This window comes from Poecilia reticulata, chromosome 3 (genome assembly GCF_904066995.2).
Source record: "Poecilia reticulata chromosome 3, P_reticulata-male-v2, whole genome shotgun sequence".
Classification (NCBI taxonomy): domain Eukaryota; kingdom Metazoa; phylum Chordata; class Actinopteri; order Cyprinodontiformes; family Poeciliidae; genus Poecilia; species Poecilia reticulata.
In genome coordinates this window covers 36,111,621-36,124,357 of record NC_088832.1, presented here as the reverse complement: position 1 = coordinate 36,124,357, position 12,737 = coordinate 36,111,621, and the positions used below count along the sequence as shown (strand labels likewise).

The window sequence follows — 12,737 nt, the reverse complement described above, 5'->3', positions numbered from 1 at the left end:
ATCTGTTTGCTTTTGATTTAACATTAAGACAATAAATCGCAATTTTTATAAGAAATTTTTTCCAGATAAATAATACGACAATGCTCACCCCAACCCAGAACCAAACAGAACCACGCAGCCGGGTCTCGGGTTAAAGACGAGGAGCCAACAGTCTGCAGCAGCTTTCCATCAACTTTTATTATTAAAGATGATTCAACAAATTGAACACACTTCTCCTGATGGGAATAAAAAACACACACACACACACTCTCTCTCACACACACACACACACACACTCGTGTAACTGTGCTGTATAAGTTATCTGTACAGTCCAGCCGATGGAGGATCACTCTGCAGCGTTGGAGCCCGAATCTGAGGAGGAGAGACAGGAAAACGTTACAGCAGAACCAAACAGTTCGACTACGGCTCCGAATCACGCAGTGTCCCGGCAACCTGCGTCACGGGGACACATGGCTTCACGGGGCCGCACGGCTTAACGGGGACGCAAACCGTCACGGGGACGCAAGCCGTCATGGGGACGCACGGTGGCTTCACTGGGATGCACGGCTTCTTCACGGGGACGAAAACCATCACGGGGATGCACGGCTTCTTCACAGGGACGCAAGCCGTCACGGAGACGCAAACCATCACTGGGACGCACGGCTTTACGGGGACGCACGGCTTCACACGGGGACGCAAACCGTCACAGGGACGAAAACCGTCACAGGAACGAAAACCGTCACGGAGACGCACGGCGGCTTTACGAGGACGCACGGCATCTTCACGGGGACGCAAGCCGTCACGGAGACGCAAACCATCACAGGGACGCACGGCTTAACAGGGACGCACGGCTTCACACGGGGACGCAAACCATCACAGGGACGCACGGCTTCACACGGGGACGCAAACCATCACAGGGACGCACGGCTTCACACGGGGACGCAAACCATCACAGGGACGCACGGCTTCACACGGGGACGCAAACCGTCACGGGGACGCACGGCTTAACGAGGACGCACAGCTTCATGGCTTTACGGGGACGCACGGCTTAACGGGGACGCACAGCTTAACGGGGACGCACGGCTTAACGGGGACGCAAACCATCACAGGGACGCACGGCTTCACACGGGGACGCAAACCATCACAGGGACGCACGGCTTAACGAGGACGCACAGCTTCATGGCTTTACGGGGACGCACGGCTTAACGGGGACGCACAGCTTAACGGGGACGCACGGCTTAACGGGGACGCAAACCATCACAGGGACGCACGGCTTCACACGGGGACGCAAACCATCACAGGGACGCACGGCTTAACGAGGACGCACAGCTTCATGGCTTTACGGGGACGCACGGCTTAACGGGGACGCACAGCTTAACGGGGACGCACGGCTTAACGGGGACGCAAACCGTCACCGGGATGCACGGCTTTACGGCTTTAAGGGGACGCACGGCTTAATGAGGATGCATGGCTTCACGGGGACATACGGAGCAGGACTCTGCCTGCTGGTTAAACCTGGTACTGCAGCTGTTATTGGACCTGCTGTTGTGGTTCTGATAGAATTTTCACGTCTGGTAGAACGGACTGGGCTTAATTTCAGAATTCCTCTGAAACCGACCCGTCTCGTTTCAGTCGCTGAGCGGGTCGGGTCCAGCTGAGGTTCCGCTGCTGCTAACCTGCAGCTGATCTGGGTTCTGGACTCATTTTCAGGTTCTGTTGTGGTTCTGCAAAGACTCACTCTTTCCGTCGCAGGCGACGATCTTCACCTTGTCGACCTTGACCAGCTCTGTGACCTCCCTGAACTCCACGTCATTCAGAACGAAGGTCCAAACGTTGTCGCAGAACCGGTAGGTGTTCAGAGAACCCTGAGGAGAAACAGGAGGCCCGATTCAGAACTGGTTCTGGTTCCGGACCAGACACACAGGAACGTAGACTCACCCTGAAGTTGACCCGGTTCCGGACCCGGCTGGCCAGCGCTGCGTTGATGGCTTTATCGAACTGGAGGAGAACCTGCAGGGCCAGCTGGGGGGTGATTTGCTGGGTCTGAGCACACAGAGCAGAACCATCAGAACCGTCTGAGGCCATTTGGGTCAGGAAGATTTGCTCGTTCCAGACTTTCATCCTTCTTTCATCTTCATCAACTTTCATCTGATTTTATTCTGTTGGTAAAACGGATCATCACAGAACCTGCAGCTACTGACACTACAATCCGAGCCACTTAATAGAAAATAAAGAAATTTAAATATATTCAGGGAAAAAAAAGGTCAAAATTCAGAGCGGAAGAAATAAAATTCAAACGTTGAAATGAGAAGAAAAATTTATAGAAAAAAATAATCTGAAAAAAAAAAAACTGTTAAAACTCAGAGAGGAAAGAGTCAGAATTAGAAAAATGCCAAGACTCTGGAGATAAAAGTCAGAAAAACATTTCAAAATTTAAAAAAATTCTAAATCTATTTTTCTCTCCGTGGCCCTAGTCGCCTTCCGTAGCCATTTTACGGCTGAAAACGGGGCAGAGGTCTGCAAATTAACCACAGTATCTGAAAATGGGCTGGACGGCCTCTGATCGCTGGGGATTGACTGGAGCGCACTGCATCATGGGACTTGTAGTTTTCTTAACAGAGCCGGCACAGCTTTAAGCTGCTGGCTCATTTATCAGTGAAGAAGCAAAGATCCAGATTTGGAGCCCAGCTATGAAGATACAGACAGAAAATCCCGGCGGTGTAAAGAATTTTCTTAGGCATAGACGGTGAAACTAGTCCGGTACCGATGGACCCGAACTGATCCGAAGCCAATAAAACAAAGCTTGTAGGAGTATAATTTGTTTGCTATTAATAACAGAATCTGACCAACAAACTGAGGGTTGACCCGGATCGGACTCAGTCAGTCTCAGATTTATTCCAAAAACAACACCAAAATGGACCTTTAGACCCGAACCGGACCGCAGCAGCAGCAGCATTCATGGTACCAGTTTCAAATCAGTTCAACATTAATTGGTTTAAATCCAGTTCGGGCGTCATTTTCTGGGTCACTGTCAACAGATCTCAATCATTTTATGGACCGGTTCTGACCCAGAACATAGCGGGATCAGCCGAGGCTGAGAGCTAACAGGCTAACTAGCTGCTCCGGCTCCGAACCGACATCCGGGCCCTCCCCCCGCCGCGGTTCGGTGAGTTCGTTCGGTGTCACCTGGATGAGTTCGTCCAGACTCTCCTGGAGGCTGTTCCCCAGCGTGGTGTTCCGGTACAGCTGGTAGGCCATGGTTCCCTGGGTCTGACTGCACTAAACCGAACCTCACAGAACTAGCTAGCTGTTGCATCCACCGCTAACTAACTTCCGCCTAAACCTTTCACAATAAAAGCATTTGAAACAAAGCTTTGATCCGAGCATTTCAATATAAAACCGGAACCTGAGCGGGTAAACTCAGCAGCTTTTTCCGGATCTTATTGGTCCTGGATCCGCTGGAGGTTCGGTGGTTTTTATATCTGTGAGGACATTTAATTTTATGCCTTTATGAAAAAACATAAAATAAAATATTGTGCTGCTAGGATCCGCCGGTAGGTGGCAGTATAACACAGGTTATCCAGTTATTTCCGGTTTGCTGCTCTGGTCTGATGGGTGCGAACTGGATGTGATGAGAAAAGGGCGACAAACCAAGAGAGGCTAAAATATGAGGAAAAACAGAAAAAATATATCAGAAATTATGTATTTCTGAGGAAATTTGTAAAAAAAATTTATATATTTTTTTGCTTAAATTTTCTAGTTGAGCTTAAATCCAAAGAAAAACCTTCAAACTGAAATGAATTTGAATAAACTCATGGAAATGTATCATACATTTTATAAACCTGATGGATCTAATCTCTGCTGCTTTAAGATTATTTTCTTAATTTTAATTTCTCTAAAAGCCTCATTTCCTGAGCGGATGGATGATAATCAGGAAGCGGACTGAGGGAAGGTTTTCCTCTCCGCTCCATCACGCAGCTTCTGGTGGAGGCCCGGTTCTGGTTCTGCTGGGAGCCGACTGCGTGTGATGGACGGATCTGTTTCAGCAGCCACTGCTCTGACCTTTGACCCCCAGAGGCACACGGAGACGGAGAGCGGCCGTCAGTTGAGCGATTATAAACGATGCAAACGTTCATCTGAACTCTGGTCCGGAACCAGACCCGATCCGACCCGGGTCGCTGCAGAGACACAGCATGAAGACATCACATTCCTGAACCCTTCATCTCACCTGGAAGGAAAGGTGGTTACCATGGAGACAGAGGCAGGAGGAAGCCGAGGAGGCAGCAGCTGTTTCTGCTGTTGGAGGTTGAAACCTTTCCATCAGAATTCGTTCTGATGGATCGGCAGCTGCGCACGTCTCTCACTCTGCCTGCAGACATGATGCAGGTTTTCCTCCACAGCACTTTCTGACCCGGTCAGTCATCCAGCGGCCCAACGTGTGTGAGCTAAAAATATGACTAGACATCACTGGACATGTTCTAATGTGTCCAAACCAACAGGGACATCAGGCCTCAAGGTTTCTGTCCAACCTTCCTGCTGGGAGCAGGCTGGTCCTCTTCCTCCTCGTTTCATTTATTCTGGTTCTGATGATCAGGAAGTTTCCTCTCTGGTTCTGCTATGTCCCAGTAAGGCTGGCTGTGTGTGTGTGTGTGTGTGTGTGTGTGTGTGTGTGTGTGTGTGTGTGTGTGTGTGTGTGTGTGTGTGTGTGTTTGCAGACAGAGCTTCCTCACAGGAAGACAAACAGTTCATGCTGGGAGGGATTCCAGCGGATTACTCCTGTAATCTGGCCGCGCTCTGATGTCTGGGTAAACATGGACGCTCTCATTAGCAGCATTAGAGCTAATTAGCTGTCGCTAATCTGCAGTCAAACATGGAGCTTCATCCAGCTGAGTGATGCATTCAGGAACTCCATCTCACATTGGAAACCTCAGTTTCTTGAACTTGGACAGACTCGGTGTGTAGTTTTCATACATTTCTTCAGAAGCTTTTCAGAGGAACGTTTCCTGTGAACCCAAAGAGTCAGAACTCACCAGGATGTTCCTGTTTCTGTTTGACGTGTTCGGATCAGGATCTGCTGTTTGTAAAGCGCCACACGCAAAACTGATCAGCATTATTTGGGATTATTCAGCTCGTCATAAGAGAATAATTAGTTAGCCAGCTAAATATTTATCTCCAAGGCAAGTAGTTGGCTCACTGCGATGGACAGGTGACCCGTCCAGGTGACCCGTCCAGGTGACCCACCCAGGTGACCCGTCCAGGTGACCCGTCCAGGTGACCCACCCAGGTGACCGGTCCAGGTGACCCGTCTAGGTGACCCGTCCAGGTGACCCACCCAGGTGACCGGTCCAGGTGACCCGTCCAGGTGACCCGTCCAGGTGACCCACCCAGGTGACCCGTCCAGGTGGCTTGACCAGGTGACCCACCCAGGTGACCCGTCCAGGTGACCCACCCAGGTGACCGGTCCAGGTGACCCGTCCAGGTGACCCACCCAGGTGACCCACCCAGGTGACCCGTCCAGGTGACCCACCCAGGTGACCCACCCAGGTGACCCCGCTGGAGTCAGGCACCATCGTCTCTCATGACTCCACTAGCGATAAGATAATGGATGGATGGAAGTATTTAGCTCAGAGCTAATCAAATATTAAGCTACTTAGCAACCTGAATATTTATCTCCAAAATATTTTGATCAGCTCAATATTTAGCTTTAAACATTGTGTGACGTAGGTAAACTGCTGTATTTATAATGAATAACATGGTGAAAATATGACTGAAAATTAACCCTCGTTTTTTCCCTCTTACATGAAATAAGCTAAATTATTGCTGTTGATTTTTACTGTAACGTCGCGTCCTGCCGATCCGACCAGCTGCTGCTCTTCTTCTCCTCTGGCAGGAACTGGACTTCCTGCCCGGCGGCTCTGGCTCCACCAGATGACCGACCTCGTCTCGCTTCTCGCAGCGTTTTATGAAGATAATCAGACTCATCAATCTGAGGGAAACGGCCACAAAGACTAATGAGAGCAGAGCTGCTGCTGCCGCCATTAATCTCAGCTCCGCTCCTCCATCACGGGTCGCCCGGCCCAAACCTGAGGTCTGCAGGTTCTGCAGGTTCTGATCAGTTTAAAAGCTGGACCCATTCTCATTCAGACCAACAGCCAATCAAAATGCAGCTTCAACCTCCAGAAAAAACCTGAGAGTAGAAAAACATGATAATCTGTGGAAACCCATCAGAACCAGAACCAGCTTTGGCTGCGAGTTCAGACAATCAATCTGAACTCACAGCCTGCAGACATTAATGACAAATATATAAAAACTTTAGAGGAAATTAAATAAGAGTAAAGGAACCGTATCTAAATGTCTCTTAAGTTTTAACAGATACAGAATCAACCGTCTCTGTAGCGCCGCCCTGGAGGTCAAAGTCTGAAAGACTGTGTCCAGGATGTGTGGGGTCTGCAGATGGTAGCTGACCTCTCCTGACCTTTGACCTGGAGAAAGAGAAGGTCAGCCCTGAAGGAGCTCTCTGCAGAGTGGATCTGGACCAGTCCGGTTCTGGACCGATCCGGTTCTGTGGGAGATCCAAACCTGCCTTGTTCAAGGTGGGGCGAGGGGGGGTTCCTAAGTGTGGGACGTAATTATTGTTGCAAAGTGAATAAAAGTGATAAAACCTTTTAATGATGTTTCCTTTTTAGCTGCGTCGTCTGTGGACTCAGGAGAAAATGATGTTATTTGTAGTGATGATTTCTGTTCTTTTATTTATTTACACTCTAAAAAGAAATTAGTTGAACCAACTTAATTGAATTGCTTTAATTGGTAACAAGCAATTCAATTAAGTTTATCTGACTTAATTTATTAAGTCTGTTTAAGATGACAAATCTAAGTCATTCTTACTCAAATCATTTAGTTTACTTCAAATAAAGAAGTAAATTAATAAGGGATATTGTTTTCAAAGGGTTTTTTAGCTGAGGGAGCCTTTATTGGAGCGTAGTTATTCAGGAAAGTGGTCAACGACAGAGAGGAAGACCTGCGGCTCCGGTCATCAGGTCGGGAATCTGTCCCTGCTCAGCTCGAGTCATGATGTCAGACAGGATACAAAGATGGTATCGAACTTAATTATTTCAAGTAAAGTCAAAGTAAAAAGGTTCTTTAAGGAAAAGATTTGTGTATTTAAAGGACACTGTGAAAAGAGTATTAGGCTGCAAACTAAGAAGTTAAAATATTTAGTTTGGAACTACTTAAAAGTTTGAGGTAACTTTTTATAGAATTAAGTCAAAGAGATTTTAAATGTTTATTAGAACAAAATAAATGATTTGAGTAAGAGTGACTTAAATCTGTCATGTTAAACCCCCTGTAGAAGACTGTGTGCGTCTAACTTGCGCTAATTTCAGATTTCTCATCAACTGAATCTTCCTCGGTCAGAAGGAAAAGGTCAACTACACCGGTGCAGCTTAGAGGGTTTATTGGTGGAATAATAGCAGGTACATGGGAGATGATGGTACAGGTGATGACGTAGAGATGGGAACAATGTGGTTGGATTTGATTTTGTATGTATGTGGGTGTGTGTGTGTGTGTGTGTGTGTGTGTGTGTGTGTGTGTGTGTGTGTGTGTGTGTGTGTGTGTGTGTGTGTGTGTGTGTGGTTATCTGAAACAGAAGAAACAATAAAGGTGCATATTAATATCCATGCGGGCAAAGCGGCTACACATACATGCAGGATGAAAAATGGCCTGTAGTAACACAGAACTCCAATAGAGGGCACCATAACGCCACACATGGGTTATCGGTAAAATGCAATAAACATACAAATGACAAAAACCGTCAGAAAATATAAATTAACATCAAATTTCCTCATATGCTACTACAATGGTAACATATATCTGGCAAAGAATATCATAGAACCTGAGTTATTAGAAGTAATAGCTCGCATTATCGGTAGCCAGAGAAACACGAGGCCAATTTCAGCTACTGGGCTAATAACTGACATAAACTCGAATATCGGGCGGAAAAATGTTTACTTACATAATAAAAACGCACACGGGTCTCATACACACGGGATAGGATTGATGCTGGATGCTATCCGTGGATGGATTTTATGCCACCGAGTCACAGAAGCACAGAAAATAACTCGCTCATCTACGTGAAATTCGAACTACAAAAAACTGAACAGATGCATCATGGGTAATGTCGTGCTAAACGAATGGACGGACTTTTAACACCCCCTTATGGATTAAATTATAAAAACTTAGTGAGTTGAGTTGGATGATCATAATAAATTGAGTTGCTCAGACATAAGATACAAAACTGGCATTGAACTCAATTGTTTTATAGTCAAAGTAAAAAGTTCCTTTGGGTTAAATATTTTTAAGTTTTGAGGTAGATGAACACAAAAAATAAAAAGCAAAAGAATTAAGTGATATTAATGTAAATAAGTCCATAAGATGAACTGCAGCCCAAATACACTTTTTAGAGTGTATCAGGGACAATTTAATTAACATGTCTGTAAATTCTGCAGAATTAGTCAAACGTTTTTCCCTGCGCTCTGCCTGACAGGCAGCGGGTCGCTCTGACCTGCAGTTTGTCTGCGGCATGCAGAGCTTCAGGCTGCGGTCTGTCCGGAGGGACGCGGCCTGATGCTCTGTGGTCCCACGCTCCCTGAACGCATCAGCAGGTGAACGCTGAGGACCACTGAATGCTCTGACCCCCCACGCCTTGTTAAAGCCCACTTTGTTTGCGTGACAGTTCAGGAAGTGACGAATGGCCATTATTATGGAAAGAAGGTTACTTTTATACACGGCTGGCGGCGCGGATGGGCGGCTGCTCCATCACTGTCAGAGAAACTAATGATAAGATATCATAAGACACCGGGCGGCCATGTTAAGATGGAGTGTCCTCCTGCTGAGCCGCCGCCGCATCCATCTTTATTCACCACCAGCTCACATCATCCTGCAGCGGAGCCGCTTCCTGAGAGGAGAGAGGCGGTGGGTGAGACGGTTCTGGTTCCGGTTCCGGTGCTGGTCAGTCAGAGCTGTGATGTCTCACCTTTACCTGCTTTCTTTATAAAAGACAAACTTTGGTTTCCGGCCCGGTTCTTAATGAACCGATCAGGTCCGACCTCTCTCCTCTGATGCTCGGCTTACCGGATCAGAACGTTCTGGCGTTCGGCTTACCGGATCAGAACGTTCTGGTGTTCGGCTTACCGGATCAGAACGTTCTGGTGTTCGGCTTACCGGATCAGAACGTTCTGGCGTTCGGCTTACCGGATCAGAACGTTCTGGTGTTCGGCTTACCGGATCAGAACGTTCTGGTGTTCGGCTTACCGGATCAGAACGTTCTGGTGTTCGGTTTACCGGATCAGAACGTTCTGGTGTTCGGCCTGCGCATCGCGCTGCGACAGGAAGCGGGATGGAGAGAAGTCCTGGAAAAACAGGGCCTCGTTCCGGGCGGACAGCAGCTTGTGGTGTTTGAGGAGGATTTGGATTTAATTATCACCGAGCTGCGATCACATCAAAGTTCATCTCTGAACAAAACCAAACATTAATCTTCTGCTAATTGAATCTGTTCTGTTTGTTCAGCAGCTTCTGCTTCGTTCACCGAGATTTGCTTCGAATATTTACTCTGAGATTCTCCAGGAAACAGATTCAGTTTCTGAGAAAAACTCAAAGAAGAAAGAACGAGGCTGCAAAAGGAACTGGAACCAGAAAAGCTCCGTGTTTCGGTTCCTTTTCATGTTCTAGTCCAGTTCTTTTATTTTCCCGATTCAGTTTTCTCCGGATCTCTGATGTGGAATCAGTCTGATCCGGTTCTTAACTCAGAGAGACTGAACTGTCAGCCTCTGCTGCAGAAACATGCAGTTTTATTTCTCGTTATTTAATATGAACGGATCTATAGAAACATGTATTCAGAGGAAACCATCGCAGCGGAGTTCCGGATCCCGCCTGCTCCCAGCAGTTCGGTTCCAGCAGCAGCAGCAGCTCCATGGATCAGATTTGCTCCGGTTCGTCTGGAGCATCAGCAGGAATCTGAGCTGCAGGTTTAAAGCAGATAAATCCTCTCTGTGTAAAGAGCGTCACTTCCTCTGTCTTTATTATTGCATAACAGCCCAGTAAATACAGCAGATCCATCCAGCTTAATGGCTCCCAGGATGCAGCGCGGCAGCTTGACTGATGCGGCACCAACAGAACCAGAACCGGGATTCAGCGCGAAGCCCGGCATTAATGTCCCATTACCGCGGGAGCTGCGGCACCCCGCCCCCTCCATGAGGGCCCTGGGTGCGCCGCCGCCCTAATGCCGCCGCCTCTCAGGTCAAATTGACTCCGTCTGGAGATCCGAGCAATCAGCCGAGCGGAGCCCCGCGCAGTAAATCTTGACCTTAACGGGGATTTCCGCTCTGATCTGTGGGTTTAGTCCCTCCGGCTCTCCGCTGCCTCTCTGGGCCGATGAGCGGCGGCTTTCCAAGCCGAACCCGGCCGAACCGGCGGAGGACGGGAAGCTGCGGATAAACAGCTGCTAACAGTTTCCTGCCGGGATCAGGGCCGAACCTGATCCAGAGGATTCAGCGGGAAACTCTGCAGCTGTTTGACAGCTGAGACACCGAACCGGGCCAAATTAGTCGAACTCCAGCAGCTTCAGGTGTTCTGACTATCTGTCATACCTCGTCAATCCAGCGTACCTCGTGGTAATGCGCATGCGCACATTGATGTTACGTTTCTTATAAATCCATCATAACTGTAGAAGTTTCATTTTGTGTTTTATTTCTCGGAAGTTTACAGTAAATAAAAACAATTAAAATAAGAAAAGTAGTTATTTCCACTCAGCGTCCAGAAAGATGTTGTTCTGCTTGAACAGCTCCGGTCAGCATCCAGTTATTCACGAGCTTTTCAGGACATATTCCGTTTTCTAAAGAAATATTAAAATATTAAAAAGGTAGATTAGCCATAGGGACAAAATATCCCGACCAAATCTGTAGTCCAACAGTATTTGTCGTAATAATGACGCTAAACGGACGAATGTCTTGTTTACAGTTTGGTAACAATATTGGAAACAGCAAAAGTCATTTATGTTAATATGTTTGATATTAATAGCAGCTTAATTAAATAAAATTTACCGTAAACGTCTGAGAAACACAACACAGGTATGACGGATTTATAAGAAATCTGCTGAGTAAGCAGTATGTGACGTAACATGGATGTGCGCATGACCATAAGGTAAGGCTGGATTTATGGTATAACAGATCAGAACACCTGTTCTGCTGCCGTTCCCAGATCTGGACCCAGTTCTGGTTCTGCCTTCAGTCACATTCAGGCATCCAACTTCAGACCAGAGGAACTTCCTGTGGACCAGAGGAACTTCCTGTTTCTGATGGAGCGTTAATGAACATTTAGATCCAGAATTAAATTTGTGTTTTGAGTTTCGGGTCGGACCGACGCTCCTGAAAGTTCTGGGAGGCGATCAGAGATCGATGTTGACGTGTTGCCGCCTGCGGCCCAGCTCGGCCCGCTCTCCTCGTGTTCAGAACCCTTCCCTCGCTGAAGCAGCAATTCTTCTCCTCTGAAGGAAAGGAAACGTGCGTCTGCCGAGTGTTTTCAAGAAGCTCAGCCATCAGCAGCCGATGAGCAGATGAGCTAATTAAACGGCTACTTTTTACAAGTCGTCTCAATAAATCTGAGTAAATGAACAGGCGTTTCTACGGCTGCTACATTAAATCTGCATCCAGCATTTAATGGATGTGCAGGAGGAGCGCGGCGCGCCGCCACTGGGAAGCCGCTGAATTAGCATAACTACTTCCAGCATGTTTCTTAAATAATGCTCTCATTTGCACATCACTGACTTGGCTAATTCAGGCTGCAGTGAGGGCGGCCTGTAATTAAAGAATCCCACTTTAATTTTTAATGAAGTTTATGTTTCATCAATCCTGACAGTAATGACGGGGCGCGGAAACAAAAAGGCTGCTAATAATTAAATTCTCCAGCCGCTTTGAGGGATAATAACTCCTGAGGAGGAATTACTGACTAATTATTAATTAGACATTCAGACCTGAGATCAGCTTTAACGAGCCGGAAGTTAAATCAGGTTCTGATCCGATGTCAGGTCCCATCGGGTCTGACTGGGATCACACTTCCAGCAGTTTTCCCTGTAGCTCTGGAGACGTTCCCGACGGTTTTCCCTGTAGGTCTGGAGACGTTCCCGACGGTTTTCCCTGTAGGTCTGGAGACGTTCCCGACGGTTTTCCCTGTAGGTCTGGAGACGTTCCCGACGGGTTTCCCTGTAGGTCTGGAGACGTTCCGGACGGTTTTCCCTGTAGGTCTGGAGACGTTCCGGATGGTTTTCCCTGTAGGTCTGGAGACGTTCCCGACGGGTTTCCCTGTAGGTCTGGAGACGTTCCGGACGGTTTTCCCTGTAGGTCTGGAGACGTTCCGGATGGTTTTCCCTGTAGGTCTGGAGACGTTCCCGACGGTTTTCCCTGTAGGTCTGGAGACGTTCCCGACGGTTTTCCCTGTAGGTCTGGAGACGTTCCCGACGGTTTTCCCTGTAGGTCTGCGGCAGCAGCCGGAGTTCCTGATGGAAAAATGACGTTTTTACCAAATTCTATTTTTTTATCTACCCGTGATTGATGTGAAGCAATTAGTGTGTAAAATAAACTCTGATCTTTATTTTGATCCTCCTGAGCTGCAGACGGGTTCTACTGGACGGTTCTACTGGACGGTTCTACTGGACGGTTCTACTGGACGGTTCTACTGGACGGTCCAACCCAATACGATGGACAGAC

The 12,737-nt window shown here is 47.6% G+C and overlaps 1 protein-coding gene across 2 annotated transcripts; it reads right to left on the bottom strand.

Moving 5' to 3' along the window:
• Positions 1–158: 158 nt before the first annotated feature.
• gtf2a2 (general transcription factor IIA, 2) lies at positions 159–3,348 on the bottom strand. Of its 2 annotated transcripts, XM_008402088.3 has the most exons (4): positions 3,166–3,340; positions 1,918–2,022; positions 1,718–1,844; positions 159–351 (listed from the first exon to the last, which is right to left on the bottom strand). In XM_008402088.3, exons 1-4 carry the CDS (start codon positions 3,235–3,237, stop codon positions 326–328), a joined length of 330 nt encoding a protein of 109 aa, XP_008400310.1. In that variant the 5' UTR covers positions 3,238–3,340; the 3' UTR covers positions 159–325. The 2 variants fall into 2 exon arrangements, with proteins under 2 accessions (XP_008400310.1, XP_081461805.1); XM_081605679.1 differs by lacking the exon at positions 159–351 and having other exon boundaries at positions 909–1,844; positions 3,166–3,348.
• Positions 3,349–12,737: the final 9,389 nt, after the last annotated feature.